At 37.0% G+C, this 21,084-nt stretch overlaps 2 protein-coding genes across 14 annotated transcripts in view; one reads left to right on the top strand and one right to left on the bottom strand.

The window, feature by feature from the left end:
- Positions 1–1,897, top strand: part of Impg1 (interphotoreceptor matrix proteoglycan 1) — a 146,020-nt gene extending 144,123 nt beyond the window's left edge. The window contains exon 17 of the mRNA XM_087207761.1: positions 658–1,897. Within this exon, the coding sequence (XP_087063887.1) occupies positions 658–735 (78 nt within the window). The 3' untranslated portion in view covers positions 736–1,897. The remainder of the gene's footprint in view (positions 1–657) is intronic.
- A 2,904-nt stretch (positions 1,898–4,801) lies between these two features.
- The window catches only part of Myo6 (myosin VI), a 164,458-nt gene continuing 148,175 nt past the window's right edge, over positions 4,802–21,084 (bottom strand). For 6 of the 13 annotated variants that reach the window (XM_021243774.2, XM_087207756.1, XM_087207755.1 and 3 more), the window contains 8 exons: positions 20,754–20,780; positions 20,331–20,360; positions 17,721–17,759; positions 14,456–14,559; positions 13,325–13,456; positions 10,178–10,204; positions 7,519–7,737; positions 4,802–6,913 (listed from right to left, as the gene is read on the bottom strand). In XM_021243774.2, coding sequence (XP_021099433.1) covers positions 6,714–6,913; positions 7,519–7,737; positions 10,178–10,204; positions 13,325–13,456; positions 14,456–14,559; positions 17,721–17,759; positions 20,331–20,360; positions 20,754–20,780 — 778 coding nt within the window. In that variant the 3' untranslated portion in view covers positions 4,802–6,713. The remainder of the gene's footprint in view (positions 6,914–7,518; positions 7,738–10,177; positions 10,205–13,324; positions 13,457–14,455; positions 14,560–17,720; positions 17,760–20,330; positions 20,361–20,753; positions 20,781–21,084) is intronic. The other 7 variants (XM_004863967.3, XM_021243777.2, XM_021243776.2 and 4 more) reach the window with 7 other exon arrangements.

Raw genomic sequence — 21,084 nt, forward strand, 5'->3', positions numbered from 1 at the left:
GAATACCACACACTTTTTTAACTTTCTGGAGCTAAGAAAATTAGAAAAACATAAGAAGTTTAGACTACGACTATATAATGATGATAGGACACAAGGATCTGATATTAACATATTCAGGAAAACGTAGACACCAGACACATCTTGAATGGAGTTAAAAACCACATCTCAAATAAGGAAGGTTTGCCGCTAACAAAGGGAGTGATTTTTCTCATGGTAGGAAGCACACTTGAAGAACTACATCTAAGCTGAAGGCAGTAATGACAAAGGCTAAGTGCCAATGCTGATTATTCAAGCTGGACCACTGTGCTGAGCAAGAGTCAAAGGACACTGTGTCCCTTGAGGAAGGGTTATCATAATGGGTGAATGATCCTGCTACAGTTGGAAGGGAACATGGTGGATTGCATGTACAGACTATTCGCCATCCCTGCTCCAAGAGATGGATCAGTCCAAAAATCTAAATAGGTGTAAGAAAAGATAGGTTACATTTCTGGTAGAATATCTGTTCCTAGAACATCTGGAGGACAGCTCCAGTCTTTCAAGGAAGATCTGCTGCATGGCAAGCACACCCTCACACCCACCAGAGAGGCGAATGTAGAATAAACCATGCTTTGATTGTGAGTGGCCTTTCTGAAATTCTTACAAGTATTTCTCTTCTAGATAACCAAGAAAAGAAATTCTGAATTACTGGCTGCAGGATTTGAAGAATTTAACCATCAAGATTGGGAAAGAAATTAACCACTGGAAATGTACAAATTACCACTTAAGCTATCTCAAGACAGATGATTTGCTTTCCCAAGGAAAACCATAGCTAGTCTGTCAAAATTGTGGAAACAGGCAGGCATATTCAACAGTCACCAGAATCTGGACAGATAGTCAACCCAGAATCAGCACATACCAGCTTTTGAGTATGCAAGTCATTTACCTGACAACTAGTAAGCCCTGAAGAAAAAGACACTTTTTATCAAAATCCAGAATATAATCAGTGAAACATATTTCAATTATTGTTGGATGATAATTAAGGTGATAGTAAGCCAAGTTTTCTTCTAGATGCCTTTAAAATATCATTCAAAAATCATGTGCAACAAATGCAATTCACTGTTTTGGGAGTTGAGCAATATATCAGGAAGCAAGGTCTTAATAGAATATATATATATACAAACCCATAATCCCAGAACTCTGGGAGGGCAAGACAGGAGGATTGTTGTTCAAGCCTAGTCTGAGCTACTTAGGGAGACCCAGTCTCAAAATTAAAAATTTTAAAACCTGGAGCTATAGCTTAGGGTGAAGGCTCTGGGTTCAATCCACAGTATCAACACAAAAAAATAAAGTCAGTAGATAGATACATAGATGATATATAGATGATCACTTATGCAAGGAGACACAGGTCTCTGAATGCACGAGTGTGTGGTAGTACAGAAGCACAATGATGAGTGTATACATGCTCCACACTACAATGTCTGATACACACATGTACACACAGCCCCGTCAGTCATTTTTAGGTACAAGGGCTTTGTATAAGTACTGCTTACAGATTATTTTATTGACAATAATTTCTGAATTGTTCTTTTAAAAAGGAACTGAAGTTCAAATATACACAACACTGTTTTAAAGGACCACTTTTGGCAAGTAGTGGAGAGATGGTTTTACTCTATGACATGATTAATTCCTGTCTTCACCAGATGAACAATGTCCTCCTAAAATAACTTCAGTGAATACTTCCTCACACTAATTTTGCTGTGCACATACCTAGATTGGCTTCAACATATCTTCATCCCATTTTTACTGTGCTAGTCAATGAACAATTAAGGCCTCCACAGCTCTTTCAAACATCTCATTATCAAATATATTTGCTGCAAAATCTTTTCATAAATTTCTAATAAAATGAATCTGTGCTTTAATAGTTTTTCTGGATTTGCTTTATGGATTTGACAAATAATTTTAAGCAGAATATTTTAATGCTGCCAGAAGACAGCAGCAAATAGTAAACACTAAGAGGAACATTTAACAGCAGCTACCAAAATAAAAATAAAATGTTTCCTAATGGTGGAAACAATCTCTTGGGAAGCATTCCCCCATGGAGAAGGGATACATGCATTGAACATACATTCTTGTGGGTCTCACGCATGCACAGCTTTCACCCTTAATCACCACCCCAGTCCTCCCAAATTGTGAAGATCTAGAACGTGGAATAAGGACTTCAAATCGGACTACAGTAACAAGGTGTCACAACAAAAAACTGGTGGTTAGGGCTGTGCCTGCCCACTGCCATGTCCTGGAAACTTCCCAGAGAAAAGCAAACTCGCCAGGAGCATAACAGGCTGCACCCAGGGAAAAGGTGTCTACCACTCCCCACAATAGGCTCCACACCCTACTTTCAGTCCTGGTCTAACAAGTGCAGCGAATATGGTTTATGGAGAAAGAAAACTTGGTAAACATGATTTTCTCTGTGGACTATCACTCTAGTCTTTGATGGAATGCCTCTTCCTCTCTAGCCCAATCCCAGAAGATCAATAGGCTGAGCAGGCTAGGGAGACAAAGTCTATTTAAAGCCTTCGAAAGGACTCCTTTTGGGACCCCAGTTTTTACATTCTGTTTTCCAACAAGTGTAACATTCACAATTTTGCAAGACTGAGAAAGGAATCAGGGAGGAAAGGAAAGGATAGAAAGAGGAAGACCAAGATTTATCAAAATTTATATTATATACAGCCCCCAACTAATGTAATTATGTACCACAAATATATACCAATATAAAATTTTAAATACAAAAAATAAAAGCACAAGATACAACAAAATTCTACGTAAGAAGCCTCTATTTGTATTTCTAGTAGTACATCAGAATTAAGGAAATTATTAGATATACATTTTCATAAAATGAGAAAAAAATTAACAGTTGCAAACAAATTCTAGAAGTGAAAAGTAGCCAATTAATAAACCTACTTGTGGTTTGAAGGGGACATTCTACATTGGTACAAATTAAGAGATTCTTTATTTGAATGTCCATTAATTTTTCTCCTAAAAAAACTCCTGAGACAACCAAAGTCGCTTCAATGTTAGTCTATCAGGAAGAACACACTGATTAGAACTGGGCTGAACTGTGTTTGGCATTTGGTCCTGACACAACCGAGGGCTCCTTCTCGAAGTGTCTGTGCTTTGCCTACCATGAGCCTCCCACAAAGAGCACAACTCGCTGCTTTGTCCCACCTGTTCCCCCTACCTGTCCTTCTCACTGTTAGGGCCCCTCAGCCCTCCCCTCACCCCTCCCCTCACCCTTGTAAGTGCATCTTCTGGGAGAAGACTCTCAATTCTTGTTACTATGGTCATGATAAGCAGGGAACGATAACCTACCCCCCCCCAACAAAGTGAAACGACAGAGAAGCAACCTCTCTGTAAATCCAAGGGGTGCTAAAAAGTGCTGGCTTGTCGGGATTCTTTTTACTATACATGAGTGGAACAAAGGCATTCTTTTCTTTTCCATAGTCTAGAACTAAATTACTTTACCTCCAAGGATTTCTTTGCATGTAAGGAAGTAGGTCTGTCGCTCACACTGACTTAACTGATTTCATTCAGCAAATATTCTGCTGATCCAAGCACTCTTCCACCATTTAAGGTAAAGAAATCAGAGAGCTACGTATGTGGATCCCCTGAGAACCACAGTAGTAACCTGTGAGTGAAAATATCTTTCAAAAATATCAAATCAGGGGCTGGGGATGTGGCTCAATGGTAGACTACTTGCCTAGCATATGCAAGACCCTGGGTTTAAACACACACACACACATGCACACACATGCACGTGTGCACAAAAACACACCCAATTAATAAGCTCTACAAATAATAAATATGCATTATTATTATTCTTGCCTGAGGGCTTCTATTGTCTGAACTTCCACTAACATCATCCATTCTCTCCATAGTATCTTTTCTTGGTTACCTGTAAAACAGAAGAATTCACTAAAGGTACTAGAAAGAGAATGACCTAAAAAAGTCAAGATAGAAGCCGAATAAGAGCAATAATAGAATGTCTTTTGTGTCAGCCTACATTCCCACCTTATTTCTTCATCACTTAATCTTGAGAATGGGACATCTCCCCAACTTTAAAACTAAGAAAGCTGTGTTCTTAAGCACATGTAGACTGAAGAAATTTCCTACTTCAGTGAGAACTCCTATTTCACACATATATGTCAGACATGCTGGTGTAATTAGGGTTACATTATAATTGAATTGAATGTGAAAACATTTTGCACCAGCCCTCTAATATTTTGTGCATGCCTTTTTTTTTTTTTGTTAGCACCAGGGATCAAACTCAGGGCCTTGCACTTGTGAGGCAGGCGCTGGAACCACTGAGCTAAATCACCGGCTCCATCATGCCTACTTTTTTATGCTTCCCATACACCATGGAAGGAACTGAAGGAACTAGTACTGACAAGTGTTAAGACCGGTGAGACCACATTATGAGATTAGTTCTTTATATGCAGGACATGGGTTTAAACTTTTAAGCTTCAATTAAAATGAATGATTAGAAATATGAGCTGATTAACTTGATTCTTACAGTTTTCAAGCATTTGTAGGTTTGATTGTGAACATGACCACCATTTCTGTTATTTCCCCTACAAGGCTGTCAAGGTCCTAAGTTTCCCCACCAAAGTGTCTCCAGGGTGAATGCTCATCTATTGTATGTAGGTTACCCTAAGTCTATCTGAATTAGGGCAGTTTTCCTACATGGCAATGCAAAACTAACTCAAGAGACAATTTTAAGCAGACAACTTCTAGGTCAGCTGGGTGACATAATTAGAAACAAAAGAGCTTAAGATTAAGTATGATTTTATTAACTATCAGTCAAAAACTAAAAGGACTTTCAACAATCTTTTACTATATTTCTTACAAATGCCACAAAAACATTAAGTTCTCTCATTATAATATTTTAACCTTTTTAATTTTTCATCTAGTGCCAATTCATGTATCTAGGATATACATAAAACAATTTCTGAAAACAGTAGACAGGTCGTTAAAAATCAGTTTGGTTACTAGATTTTTTTTCAAGGATTTACTTATTACTGATTAAGAAATAAAGCATGCCACTCACTTTCCTACACAAATAAAAACACCAATTAAAGGTATAAAATAGGAGAGAGTAAACAGGTCGTTTATTTCAGTAGCTACACCTTATGTCCCCAATCACCAAATGACCCAAGGATGGGTGAGTCTGAGCAGTAAAACAGCCACCAAAGATAATCACATTCACACTTTTCGCTAACAGCACAGACAAGGCCATTGGACTTCCTTACCACAAGGCAATCATTGGTACAGTATGATAATAAATAAATATTTCTGTAGTAAGACATTATTAAGAGAGGAGCAACTCTGAAAACTATCTGTGACTCCCAAACATTAATCTAGTCAGCTGGAAAATATTTTCCTAACTGAGGTATCTTTCTAGGAAAAAAAAAAAAAAATCACTGAAACTTCATTTCAAAAGTTGGGGTATTTAAAAATCAGGGAAAAAAGTGCAGAGAATAATTTTATTTTCTAGTTTTATTCTAAAATACAAACAAGACTCTTTAGGATTGTGTCAACATAACTCCCTGATGGACTTTTGTCTCTAAATTCCTAATATGGAAAGTCATAAATATTAGGCTTAAAACTGCTGACATTTGATCAAAACTAACGACACGCAAGGAAAACTTTTTTTTTAAATTATCTGTTACATGAAACAAGCAATTATTAAGTACATGGGCTTTTGAATTACAAAGCTTATAAAACAGCTCTACACTTACCAAAATCTCAAAAGGCCAAAAAAATGACACTAGGAATTAAAAAGATATTTGAAACAAACACCAGCTTAAAACATATGAGATTCTCATACAAAAAACGCAATTGAGGTGAAGCTGAAAGAGTATTTGAATTCGGTCCAGCTAAGCCAAGTGCTACCTAAGCTGTTTCCCTTTCTAAATGAAACAAAACTTATCCCAAAACTTTTAAATGTCTAAACAATCTGAATTTTCTTTATTTGTACGTGAAATATCAAAAGAATATTCTGATGGCAGCACACAGTTTGACAGAAAAGAAAACCAAATCAGTGCTGGGCACTGTGAGTAGTACTTCCTTTATCACAGAACATACTAAATAAATTAAGGTATTTCCAGAATTCTAGCAGTTAATAAGAACTGCTTCACCAAACTAAGACACACTGCAAAGGAGGGGGGAGGGACAGAATTTCTACTGTCGGTGGTAGTATCTGTAAATTTCTGAAAAAGCAGAGAAAATACACAGCTTTTAAGATGCTTTTCAAACATCAATGCTGTAATCATTTTAAATGCCTTAATTCTTTGAAGGAATTTAAGCTAATGTTGCATTACTCCAGTTATAAGGTACTATGTCTTTTGAAATATTTGTAAAATTCTCTTTTCCTTGAGAACAATCCCGAAGGACTTAAGGTGGTCTGCTGCCAAAGACTGAGAGAGGGTGGAATCTGCCCACGCCTGACAAGCTTCAGAAAAAGGTGGGGATGAAGAGCTATAACTGGATAAAGGAAACAATTGCCAGGTCCCCAATTCACTCCCACAACCTTAATTAAGCTTAAATTAACGAAAGACCACGATTAGTACAATCTATTCGCTTTGCGCGAGTTATTCTAACGCGAGCAAGGGAGGGTTCACTCCCCGGGTATGCACGTTTCCTTCCCTGGGCCTCGGCCAGCAGCCAGATCAGCGGCAGCACTACTTGAGCAGGTTCTGCAGCATGGCTGTCGCATAGGTGGGCCGCGCCTGCCTGCTCTCGATAGCACTCTGAAGGTACTGGATGCCTCCGCAGCGCTCCCAGATCTCTTCAAACTGTCTCGGCAAAATCTCAGCGCCCCGCTTCCGAGTGAGGCCCGTTTCTTCGAGGTTCAGCTCACACATCTCCATGTCATCCTTACCTGCACACCGGAGACATCGAAAAATTACCTTCTCTCTTTTCAGAGTGATTTTATGAGCTTTCTTCCAGAAATGCCCATCAATTCTCACAAATCTGAGAGCTTTGTAAGACTTTATTTTCTCTAGGTCGGAAATGTGCTTAATAAATTCACCAGAAAACAAATTTGCCCCCACTAAAGACCCTTTAAAAATTTTTGAACACCACAGTTGATCAAAAAAGTCATCGGGGGCCGGGGATTTAGCTTAGTGGTTTCGCCGCCTGCTGCGCAAGCTCAAGGACCCAAGTTCGATCCCTGGTACCCCACCCCCCAAAAAAAGTCATCGGGTTAATAAAAACGATACACATCTTCAAGCTATTAGAAGAGAGCAGATATAAATAAACATCGATGGAAAGTTTCTTAGGATACAGACAACTTTCTGTGTGCTCTACAAGGACATAATTAAGCAATTTCACATTATAAATCAGTTAACCCTCAATTAGCTGAAAATGTGACTTAACAGCAAAACGCCATCATCCAACACTGAAATTTAGTTAATTATACATCAGAATGTAACAAAGGGTTTTTAAACCTTTTTAGTTTCACACAGTTTTTCCTGTGATACACACCAGCCACGAGAAGGATGGGTGGCTTGTCGGGATGGAGCTCCATTTGCCGGGCGATCCAAGGCCCGTCAAAGTGGGCATACCACCAGCCTTTCTTCTTATTCTGTGGGTCTTTGTACTGGTCAGCAGGGCGGATGAATGGGATTCGAAAGAATCGCTGCTGCCGGTTCATTTCGATCTCCTGCTGCCTGGCAGGAAGCTGAGCGGCAGGGTTCTGCTGAGCTATTACACAGAAGACTGAACATTAGAGCAGCAGTTCAGGGGAGGGGAAAACAGCCTTTCACTCCTAAAATGCACCAAGAAACACCCCCCAAAGGGCGGGGAAGAGGTTCCTAATAATAAAATGATTGCCTATAACTGAATACAATTCAGAGTATGATCTCTTAGAACTGTCTTTGTCTTTTCCTAAAGATCTTCCTTGGCACTGCACGTGCGCGCACGCGCGCACACACACACACACACACACACACACGCACACAACCCATCACCACCGCCGCCACCACACCCCCACCATAACCAGGAGAAACAAAACTGTACCATACTCCCACACAGGATTGTTACCAGTAACTTGAAATAGACAAATGGCAGGAATGCAAACTAGTATTATTTACTAGATTTATATTTTTCCTCCAAAGATTTCAAATGAAAGTTGCAAAGTAACTTTTATTGAACCATTTACAATAAAACAAAATAAATAGGAATTTTAAAAATCTGCTGTAATCACAATTACCACAAGTGGAAGCCATGTAAAAATTTTCTTTTACCAACAAATTTGAGGATTTTAAGTGGCCAAAATAACACAGATCTTAATAATAGGCAATGACTAAATAAAATCTCTAACAGTAAACAAACTTTCCCTCCAATGTTTTTACTTACTTCGAAATCAGAGTTCTTTTGGAATAAGATCCACTGAGATAAGAGGAAAGGGTGTAATACTCTCCTTGACAATAGGGAAGAAAAGTCTACTTTCCTGCAAGTACTGTATGAAGCATTCCACTCATGGCAATCTTTCATTTTTTGCTCAATTTTCATTACTGAAAAATTGGGTTATTGTTTTATCTGCAAAAATTAACATTTCCCTGGAGCAATGATTTTACATCTTTAGCAGCATAATTTTGGTAAGCTTGTTTAATATGCTTTATACACGTAATTGTAAAAGCACATCAATCATTTACTGCAGTTCCAAGAATCGCAGTACAGAAATGAAAGTATGTTATTATATAACTTTTATACAGGATACAAAAATCAAGAATAGCTATATGGCTTTTGTAAGAAATTGCAAATACTGAAAGAATGAAAATACTCTTACTCTACTTTTTACACCTAGAAAGAGCAAAAGGGTTGTAGCAGTTGAATATATTTCTTTTCAAATCAGAGAAAGCAAAGGCAATCAGCAAAGCCACATATGCCTATGAAAGAACAAGAAGTCAAGAATTTTGTTAGTGATTTTAAAAGCCCGCATCACCTTTAGCATATTAATAGAAATGTATTTATTTATTCTTTTGTTCCTGTTCCCCTAAAGCTATGGACAGCTCAGAGATTATACTTTAAGTTTTAAATATTACCTTTGCAGAAAATATTCAACATTAAAACCTTCAAAGAGGATTAAAAAAAATTTCCCTCCATCTTAAGAATTAGAACTTAACATCCAGTTGATTGAATGTTAACTGTAGTACTGACAACCATCCACTAATTAACCTATTTTTAAATTTTAAAATAACGTTCTCCTGTTACTTGATATATTGAATAAAATTTAAAAACCAAGCAGTCTTTGATAGGCTTTTCTACTAAGGGACAAATTGAAACATTGAGGAAGACTAGAAACTAGTATCTATCTGGAAAATTTCAAAAATAGAGATCTTAAAAGCTTGAAGAGTATCTAAACTTTCTTTCATATCCAGTTGTATCATCTTGAAGTATAAAATTTGTTTCAAACATAACCCTATACATTATGAGAAGAACTTTAAAAAGCAGGCCCGATCAGTCCATTAATGTACAGTATGTGGCACTATATCAGATCATTACTGCTCAGCTGATTGGATGAAATATACTGAATACTAAGATGGCCCAAAGCTTCTAAATTACAACAGTATATGCCTCATATGAAGCCACAAAAGTAACAAAATAATCTCATTATTAAAAGTGTGGGGCTGGGGATTTAGCTCAGTGGTTCTGCCGCCTGCCTTGCAAGTGCAAGATCCTGAGTTTGATTCCTGGTACCAAAAAAACCAACCCAAAACAAGTGTGCATATTACCATATAAAACTCAAATTTCTTTGGTTAGAAATGCAGACACCATCAGTATTTGAAAATAGAGTGTCTGAAACCAGCACCTAAAAGTTAGTCTTTGTTCTCAGATCAGCTGCTACATTAAGATAGTCTTGCTACAATAAGAATTGTGTACACTCACAGTTTAAAATGCTATTTTTAAAAGGAATTTGATATAACAACAATTTACATTTTGTTCAAAATATATACTTTGGAATGATCCAAAAAAAAGAATCATCTTAAGTTAAAATGTATCTTCACACAGATAAACCAATTTTAATGTACAACAATTCCACTTAAAATTGTAGCAAAACAACGTGTAACAGAAGTTAGTACTTTATAAAATATTTAACCCATTTTCCAGTTAGCTGATGAGTTACCACCCATTGACTTACGTGAATTGTTCAAAAATGGTGCAAAATCTGTAAACAAATATTTTATGTTGAAGAAAAAATGCCAAAGCTGTTTGAGCATTTTTCTATTTATAAAGCCATCCCATCAATTGAGGTGGTGACTAAGAAGTAAATATCCTGTTCAAAAGTCAAATGTTCTCAATTACCTACAAGTAGGTATTGCTTTATGATTTTTTTAAAAAGGCTTTGATTCGTGTTTTAGGAAACCATGTCTGAGGCACATGTGAGGAGGACCAAAACATGAAAATTATACTTAATTTGTAACTTTGGGACACAGTAATAGCCAAACAAAACCTTAATACAAGTGACTTAATAGACACAGCACCTTTTTCAACTTTTTCATATACTCAATCTGTTTTAATTTCTTGAAATTTTCTAATTTTAAACATATGTCATTTTTCTTTTAGGAAATGTAAAACTATTTCTAAAATCATTACTTCAGGCAATTAAATATGATAAATATTTATTGAGTAATTTGCCATTGCCTCAAAACTTAATTTTGAAAATCTCTTTCTGCAGTGAGTGAGATGAGAGCTACTGCAGGGCCCAGGAACGGTCTGGGTGTCCCTATGGCCAGAATTCACCGCGACTGGCCAGGCTCTGTTCTTGTCATCAGTAACATCAGGTTACATTTGCATTAACCCCACACTGTCATCTTACTTTCTCAAAGAATGAATTCTAATCCTTCTAAATATTGGGCTACAAAATAGTTTCTTGTAAAGGGTGTTTAGCTGCCCCATTAGAGATTACCTAGGTACAGAATTTCCTCAACTGAGCATCTTGATCCCTACTGCCTTTCTTTTAAACTACATTCCTGGATCAGACCGAGTATTATATAAGAAAAAAAATACAAAAAAAGCAAGGTTAAGTAATGTACAGAAATTAAGACTGTATCTTGAAAATGGCTCATCATCAAATTATCTGAAGGCCAACCATATATGGATAGTGTTCACATCAAATTCCTAAATTTATTCATACACCTGAATGTGACTTGGAAAATTTTTCTTATCTACTCTTTTGTTCCCCCTTACTAAATTATGAAAGGAAACAGTATCTGTACCAATTAGGTGAGCCACATACTATACACATCTTTCTGGGGAAAATTAGACATACAGGCATCAAAGACTGATTTAAAAATACATAGACTGGGCCCGGGATGTGGGTTAGTGGCACTGCACCTGCCTGGCAAGCACAAGGCCCTGAGTTTGATTCTTGGTACCAAAAAAGACAAAAAAAAATCTGCATGTCCAATACACATGTCTATTTTTTTTTTTTTTTTTGGTACCGGGGATCAAACTCAGGTCCTTGCACTTGCGCAGCAGGCGGGGAAACCACTGAGCTAAATCCCCGGCCCTATGTCTATTTCTTTTAAGAACTGTGACCACTCAGATGTATACATTTTTAAATTCAATACAATGAAAGTCTGTCAGGCCAAAGGTACTAATTATAATATTTATGGCTAAAAAGATCATATTTTAAAAGAATAGGGGCCAGGGATTTAGCTCAGTGATTCTGCCACCTGCCTCGCAAGCGCAAGGTCCCGAGTTCGATCCCTGGTACCAAAAACAAAACAAAACAAACAAACAAACAAAAAAATAGCCCATTGCTATTTTCTTTCTCTTTTTTTCCCATTGGTATTTTTTACAGAACAAAGGTAACTTCTGGCAGAAGCTTAGTACACACAAAATGAACAGGTGATGGAATCAATCCAGTCATCTTCAATACACAGAGAAAAAAAATTAAACTAGAGGAGGAGTGCTGGTCGCAATGTTTAGCTGGCTTCCAACTGCAATCTCTCCCGGTTCCTCCGGAGGGTTACACTCTGGCCTGAGGCTACCCCTAGAACAACCACTGCCACCAACACCTTTCTCATTAAAAATAACAGTGCCCTCAATCCACTCCCTGCAACAACTTAAGAAACACTGGCATTTTACTATTTAATTAAACTAATTCAAATATTGCTTTCAAGCCGGGCAAGGTGGCGCACGCCTATAATCATCCCCAGCACTCAGAGCCTGAGGCCAGAGGATCACTGTGAGTTTGAGGCCAGCCTGGGCTACATAGTGAGACCCTGTCTCAAAATAGCCAAAAAAACAAACAAATACTGCTTTCATTTACTTGGCACACTGTGAGTAAAGCAAAATATATCAAAAAGCTCATTTTCTAAATGAACTTTGGTCTTACACTAGTAAACTATACTGTCAAGTATTGAGAAGACATCCCTTTAAAAAAGACCTTAAACCTGTTGTCACCTTGATGTTACCTGGAATTAAGCTAATAAATTATGACAGTATAAAAGCAAGTTGAACAAATAAAATTCCAATTATTGCTTTGAAGATTATATATGACAGATTCTCAGTAAATGTTGGAGTTTGTGCCACTTTTACTATGTTCTATTTCTAATTTCAAGTATACACTTGGACTTTCGTGTAACAATATCCCAGTTAAAAACTCGTATCACGGACCAGGAAAACTCTAGTCTGAACCCAGGTAACATTTCTCATGCTCATATGCTCACACTATTAGAAAGTAATGTTCGCAGTGAAACTTTCTGAACATAGACCAAGAGTATAAATGGATAACCCATGAAACAATTCTTTTCCTTTTCCAGCTATAATCCTGCTGTGGGAGGAATCAAAAGGCCCTTATGCCTACATATAAAAAGGGACATATTCCAAAAATCTACTCTAAGATAAATTTAAAGGAAAAATTTAAACAATATCTTCTTGGCAAGTGTAAAAATACTCATTTGCATAGGTAAAACTCATTTCACATGTAAAGTGAAAAAATCATGGTAATCTTTACATTTTCATATGTAATCTTGGTTGTGTGTGTGTGTGTGTGTGTGTGTGTATGTAAAACTATGTACTTATAGCAATACTGCATACCCTCTTCAGTCCATCAAAAAAACACAGAATTTATATTAACAAGTAAATTCAATAAATCTTAATAAATATGACTTTAAAATATGATATAAAAGACAAGCCATCATGGTTCTGTTGGGTTCAACAGATCACAGTCTACAATGGAGATCACTTATATTGACTATTTTACCCAAATATCTTATGTATAGTTACATATTTATATACATACACTTTGGAACACTCAAAAGTACAGATTTGTTTTTACCATAATCAGTAACAGACTTTGGAGCTCGTTGCTCTGTTTCAGTATTTCTCTTCTTGTTCTTAGATTTCCAAGCATGATACACTTTTAGTCTCCTATGAAATTCTTCTCTGCAAGCTGCCAGGAGCTCAATATCTATTGATTACACAGAAAGAAACACACATAAAAAAAGGATTAACATCCTAATTTATTCATCTAACATAATTATTCTATGGCATAGATATATATAAAGTTTTTGTTTTTAACTGAATAGTACAAAATCAAGTTGTTCATAAAGATGAAAACTTCATAAAATTATCTTGTATATTTTCAGAGCATTTTTTCAAACATTATTACTATCATATTATTTGTTCCACATAAGAAATCTGGACTAAACAAGTCTTAAATATGAAGACACTGAATCAGAAAGGTTAACAATAGATTAAAGTCACTGTGCCCAAATATAAGCCAGATCCCCTCTCTTCCTCTCCCCCACCCTCCCTTTGGTTTGTAATTATGCAGACATATTCAGTGAGGAGGAAAAAGAACACAGTGTGAAATTACATTTATGATGCTTTCACTCCTAGTCAGCATCCTGAATTCCAACACTGATTTAAACATAAACATAACTACACGGGACCTCCTGAATACTGTTTTACACAACAGTTCTCCTGAAGAAAAATAGCTTTAAGAAGAAATGACTGCATTGCTATTTGTTACTCTGGATTCATAGGTCAAAAGATTCAGATAATACAGGCATTAAACTATTACAAGTAATATTAGAAGGGCCAGACGTAACTCTGGCCCAATACAGTCTGTATTAATTCCTCTTCTCTGACGTAGTAAGAAATAAGCAAAATGCATTTAATTTTACTAAGTATGTCTTTCTTTTGGCTTTGTGAAAAAAACCGTGACTTCATTTCAAGGAAACAAGTAAGAGTGGCTTAAGCTAATTTACATAGATATGACACTCCAACCTAGGCATTTATTTTATTACTAATCAGTATGGACCCTGAGCTGGGGTACAGCTCAGTGGTGAGGTCTTATCTGGCATGCATGAAGCTCTGGGTTTACTCTCCAGCACAGCACAGCTGAAAAAAGAGAAGAAAAACTCAGTATGGCCCTTCCTGTCTTTCATCCTCTCCACACACTTACCACAAGAAGTATTGATGGTGTCACGCAGTTCTGCGTATTTCCATTTACTAAGATCATGCTTCTTGGTTCCGGCAGCTGCCTTAGTGGCTTGCACAGCAGGGCCTCTGTAATTATTATACAATTTTGCATATTGAAAGTGGAAACATGAATGAAACACTGACTAAAGAAGCAAGAAAATGTAAATAAATTTGAGAACTGGATATAATCGCTAGAAAAACCTAAGTTTTGAGAGATGAGATTAAGAATGGTACTATGGCTGGGAGTATAGCTTAGTGGTAAAGCACGGCCTAACATGCACAAGGCCCTGAGTTTCCCCAGTACCACACACACAAAAAAAAGTATACTAAAAGATGCTCAGTTAAATTAAAACTTCCCAGTGTGCTAATCAATAAACATATTAGGTTTTTTGGGGGGTGGTTTTCCCCCAGTACTGAGAATTGAACACAGGGCCTAGCACTTTCCAGGCAGGCATGGTGCAGCTGAACTACATCCCTGGCCCTGAAACACACTAGGATTTATATCAACAGTACCACAGACTTCCCCCAGATTTGTTAAGTATGAACATTAAAGTTTAAAAATACCCTTATATATACTTTTCAAACTCAAGAGAGAAATTCTCAGCAGACAGGAAAGGTGGTGAGCAGCATGTGCCACGGTGGCTTGTCTGTGACCATCGGGCCTCACAGTCCCTGGCTGCAGGGATGCTGAGGGCCCCACTCCCCGACACTGCTGGCCTGCAACCTTGGGGTGCACCAGTGAGGCTAACTGCGCAGCTCACTGTGGCACCAGAGCCGCAGGACAGGCCACTGGGACATGCAGAAGAGTTCAAGAAGCAGACAGACACCCTCCTACTTAATGAGCCACAGTGTGACCACCAGTGCGCTATGGGAAGAGGCATTAGGTCAGGAGATTCACGAGTGTGATCTCAAGGGGTCGAATGTGCCGTCTCTCCCTGGCAGGAGGAACATGTGGACGAAGAAAGAGGGAGACAAACATCTGCAGCACTCAACACAGTCAGCTGATCACCACCGTGCTACTCAGGGCACTCGGCTGGGATTTTATGCGCTCAGAGACCATTCATCAGAAAACACATCAACAATTTCTTTTCTGTAATAACGTACATTATTTTTGAGCAAAAGATTATACATTGCGCAAGACAGAAACTTAGGATCAAGTCACAAGATTTTTAAGCTCAATGTAACACATGAAAAGATCAAGCACATCAGATTTCAAAATAAGGGAAGGAGGCACAAATATTAAAATAGGTAAGTACTGAAGAAATAAAACACTACTTCTTGGGTAACACACAAGGAAAGTCTCCTTCATCACCTACTACTTCAAAAACATTTTCTTCCTCTTAAAGAGGAAAATTACCTGAAAATTACCATATACTTTTTCACGACTTCACATTTTGAAAGATAGCATCAATCCTGGCAAACAGTCAAGATACAGATTACTTAATATGACAAATGTTACTGAAAAACTAAATTTGGAGCTAGGTGTGGTGGCTCGAGCCTGTAATCCTGGCACTGTAGGAGGCAGAGGCAGGAGACTCACAAAGTTCAGGCCAGCCCAGGTGCTTCAGTCATTCTGCAAGATCCTATCTCAAAACAGGGCTTAGGGTACAGCTCAGTGTGAAGGCCCTGGGTTCAATCTCTAGATCTGCCTCACACACTCACACACAAACACAAACACACACACACACACACACAAACAGAAATCTGAAAATGATGTTACTGTCTTCCTGAAGTACTGGAAATTACTTTCAATATTAAGCATAAAATGAAGGAAATAAGGAATCTTTGCCTCTTTAAAAGGCCTATGTGTGTGCTTTCATTTTAGAGGATAAAAAATAGCAAATTTCACACTGCATACAGTACTTCTGTTTGATATCATAATTGTTAGTTACATACAAGACTGGCTAAATAGCAATGTGTGGCCAATTTAGGTATTTCCTGTGTTTTTTGGCCAAAATCCGGTTTAGGTTTACTGCAGAGTCTATATTCTCTAAGCTGTGTAACTGGCAATTTTCCATGTAGCTTTTTATTCTTAATTGCTTTGCTCAAAAGACCCAGCTGTGTGTCAGCAAGCTCTCTGTTGCCCTTAACAATAAGGCATGCTTCAACATTTATTCAAACATTCTTTTTTCTTTTCTATATCTTAAACTGCCATTCAATCAACTGACCAAAAAGTTTTTTCTCTTTTTTTCCCCCATCTCTTCCATGAGTCTTTTCTGGATGGCAGCTGAAAATGATGGGCTTTGTTGTTGCTTTGTCTTTGTCTTTTTTTTTTTTTTGAAAGAGAAAGTTGATTTACATAATATACAGTTTTACAGATTGTCAGAACATACATTTTTTAAAAAGACACTGAATCCAAATTATTATTGCTTAAAATATCATTTTAATAGCACTAGCTTTTCACTCACATTACTTCAAACAAAAAATACACCTGCTAGGGCCAGGGATTTAGCTCAGTGGCACCATGCCTGCCTCACAAGCGCAAAGTCCTGAGTTCGATCCCCAGTACCAAAAAAAAAAAATACACCTACTAAAAACACATTCAGCATCAGAAGCAGCACATGAAGGCAGTGTATTTAAATACTCCTCTGCCCTCATCTCTGGAGTTAGTAAAATAGGAAAGTTAAGGTATAATTTACTGATTATTAAACTAGCTACACAGACAATCATGTAAATAACAAACGTTATAGCAAAATTGACTTGATTTTCAAATATACTTTAACACTTTTGATTAACTTGTATCTTCGAAATTAGCAATTAAGATGTTATTGATTTACACCCATTTATAAAGGAAATGGACCAGATTCTGCCAGGAAGCCCCGTGCTTTGGGAACTCAATTTAAACTGGTGGTTTTAAGGAAGGCTGTGGGGCAGAGCTCCTGGGCAACCACACTCCTCCCTTTCTCCCCTCCAACCAGCCTGGGGGGTTCTGTCGGGGAGAGGAAGGGAGGGGGCCTCTGCGGAGCTGGAGAAGCTGCTGCGCCCAAGACAAGCAGGACAGGAGCACCAGCCAGGCAGCATTCCCACAGTGTCAGTAATATTCCCCACTGAGAAACACCAATTTACAGGAATGGTGGAATGTTCTCTTTTTTTATGGCAGGATGATAGGAGGGAAGTAACATTTCTTGTTCAAAATTTACATAGAAAGAGTGGGCTATTCATATAACAGATTCTAGTCCAAATAATCAAAAGTAATTTTAACATATAATTTTGAGATGAACGTATTTCCCCAAATACAATGCACTAACCTACACAAAAGTTCTGACATTTCTTTGGCCATTTGTTCCCTATAAGAAAAATGATTAACACACCACATAGTATAAATTACTTAAAACACCTAAAGTATAATTAAAATTCTATATTTTATTATCTTAATTCATTAGCCGTTCACAATTATTTTACTCTGTAAAAGCTTGATATACTTTTCGACAAATCCATCAATAAAGTATGGCAAAACTTTTGTCTAAATATAGTTAAAATTGTTTGAATGCATCTCTATTTTTGCAGTAAGAACTTTTAGGGAAAACCTCATGAAAGCCATCCTGCTTCTGTGGTGCTTTTTAATGAAGAGAATATAAGTAGCACATTCTAAATGCACACCAGAAGCCTGGCAGAATATGGATGCTATACAAGGATTTCTGCACCAGACTTGCTCAGTGAATATTAACTAGGTAAGGCGGGACAGTGGTAAAGCACTCTGATGTCTTCTACAGTGTCAGAGTTTAAACAAGAGTCTGATGTATTCAAAGCTCTAAAATTCCAAATCAAAGCATGTCTTTAAAAAAGAAAAAGAAAATCAATGCAAGCACTTAAGTGAAACCTTCTAAGGATAAATATTTTCCAAAGGCAAAAATTTATTTTTCTTATATTACCCAGGAGAGTGTAACTTTTCTCAGTATTTGCTTAGTTCTTTGAAATAGTTTCATGGTGTTTGCGAACACTTTGTTAATTAAGTTCGTTATTTTATTTGTCTAGCCTTTGCTCTTTCCTTCAAAATTAATCATTTCTCCTTTATTCTATTAATTGGACTCTGGTGACCTCAAAACCTCACAAATTGGTCAAAGTCACAAGGAGATAAATGGGGCATGGCTGCTTCCCGGAAGCCTGGGCAGAGCTGGCCAGATTACAGGAGCAGCAGTCTCCTGTTCCTCCTTCCTTATAACCAACACTGGTCTATCCTAGCCAGCAGAGTCAGAGAAAAAGAAATCTTTCCAAACTGATGAGAAAGAAGAGCAAACAAAAAACACACAAATACCATGCAGTACAAAGTGTCTTTTGAGCCGTAAACTCATCAATCTCTCTTGAAGTTGCTAGTTTCTCAGACTTTTCTAACTTTCAAATTCAGAGCAATTTTGGAATTTTACTGCTATCATCACCCTACCTCGTGATTTCTCTTTTTCTAAGCCTTCTCCACTCATTTTCCCACAGCAGGTTTCCAGGGAGCCAGCTTTTCAGAGCCCCTTGCACCTGCTGTACTGACTGATGTACAGTGATTCCTGTGTGTGCCAGTCACTCCCTCCCAATTCATCACCCCAACTGACCCGTGTCAGCAAATCCAGCCTATACCACACTACACCTGTTCACTCAGCAGAAGGCCCCTGCATGTCTAGGGCTTTGCTCCTTCTGATTTCACTCAACTACAGGCAAACACTCACAATTCCATATTAGACACTGTTGCCAGGCTTACTTAATTCAAGCTCAAATGGTAACTATAAAGCAGCTGTCCCATGGAGAAAGGACAAACAGTGCCTACTCATAGATACTTTGGAAAGTTTTGGTGCTGCTGAGGTCAGATGTGCGCGTGTGCTCTTGGCGGGTGTTGAGGTGTGGATCAGAAATTCTAAATGTCCTGCACAGTAAGTCCCGTAACCTATGTATCTTAACATGTCTGCCAGACACAGAAAGGCAAGGCACACATATAAATACTTCATATGTAAACAAAGCTTTACATGTAGTTTTAATACAGAATTCTAGGAATGCAGATGCTGTGTAATTGAGGGGAAATCTATACTTAGTTCTGTTTGGAACATAAAAAAGAATTGTTCACAACTTCCTGGCATTTGAGCACCTAATGCAGCACGTCTGTATCAGTTTTCATTTGCAGCTATAGCACTCATGGTGATTCCACGTATGAATAAAATATATCTGATTACTTGATTATGTCTTCCAGTCCAACTACACACAAGCACTTTCATATCAAAGTAAATCAGTATTTTATTATAAATGATCTTTTTATTTCTCCTTTATGAGTACTTCTGGAGAGAATTACTGTATTTACATAGTTTATAACATTTATAAAATATTTTTTATTCACACTGATGCCTGACAGTTGAGAACCTTCACTATAAAGATTACACTGGAGTCCTTAAAGCTGTCAGATGTCAGATTTATATATATTCCAAAATATTTTATTTATGCAGAAGGTATATTTTATTTATATTCCAAATGTTAATAGGATTCTATCTCTACAGGAAGACTTACATTATAAAAAGATAACTTCAGATTATGTCTACTTTAGATAGTAGTAGAATTAACTATCATATATACTAAAAACTAAATATACTATTTATTCTAATTTATTCCTCCACACCTGCTGCTAAAAGATGTAAGAGAGAGTTAAAAACACATAAGACAAACCAGTATTAAAGTTTAAACAAAAACAACACAAAAAAGGAAACCAAATCATAAACTACTATAATTAAGTAGTGAACATTTTCCCTAGGAAATAAAAAAATGAGTTATCTTGTTCTCTTTTTTAAAAAAAGGAAATAACCTAAAATTTACTCCAAGAAAGAAACTACTTTTTCCTCCAAAGTATTCACAACCTATTTTTAAAAATGTAAAGGGAGATGACGTACGGTGTCATTTTGGGTCTTGTTCCATCATTTCTGTGGAAAGAATATATTTCAGTTAATATCATGACCAATACTGAATTGTAAAAATCTGGACTATGTAAATTTGTGGTGTGGTAATTATTTTACTCACTGATTTAAAAACTTCAATCACCTTTAATCCACATAAAATCATTCCAAATTTTGGTATATTTTTAAAATATTCATTACATTATAAAGGACTAAATTAAAGATGTTCAATGAAAATTAAAGAGCAAATACACCTAGATTGGAAATTTCATATACTGTGAGATTCATTCTTAAAAGAATCTGGGTATTACATTATAATTTCAAGCAATTTTCAATCATCACTTTGCATCAAGGATCATATATGTAATTGATTAAGATTATATTTTAAATCATATTACATATATGGAAAACAGTTCTTACTTAGAAGTTACAGGACAGGAATCCAAGCTGGAAAAGTAACTTAAGAGTTTTTTACTGAAGCGGAATCCATCACACATATTAATACATCACAGAGCCCAAGAACAACCTCTCATGCTATTATCTTAACAGGTTTCCTTAAAGAATTACCTTTCATAAGTATGCCATGGAAAGAACTCAGTGTTAACAGGTGTAAAATACATATTCAAGAACCTTTTGTTATAGCTCACAGAATAAGACAAAACTAGCAAACATGGAATGTCTGTACATCCTCATAATGAAGTGCTCATGCTCATGGTATGGAGTATAAGGAAGGAGCTCAGGAGGCCCCAGG

Source organism: Heterocephalus glaber, unplaced genomic scaffold, assembly GCF_053883595.1.
Source record: "Heterocephalus glaber isolate CG9 unplaced genomic scaffold, H.glaber_assembly_v1.0 deba00000818, whole genome shotgun sequence".
NCBI lineage: Eukaryota > Metazoa > Chordata > Mammalia > Rodentia > Bathyergidae > Heterocephalus > Heterocephalus glaber.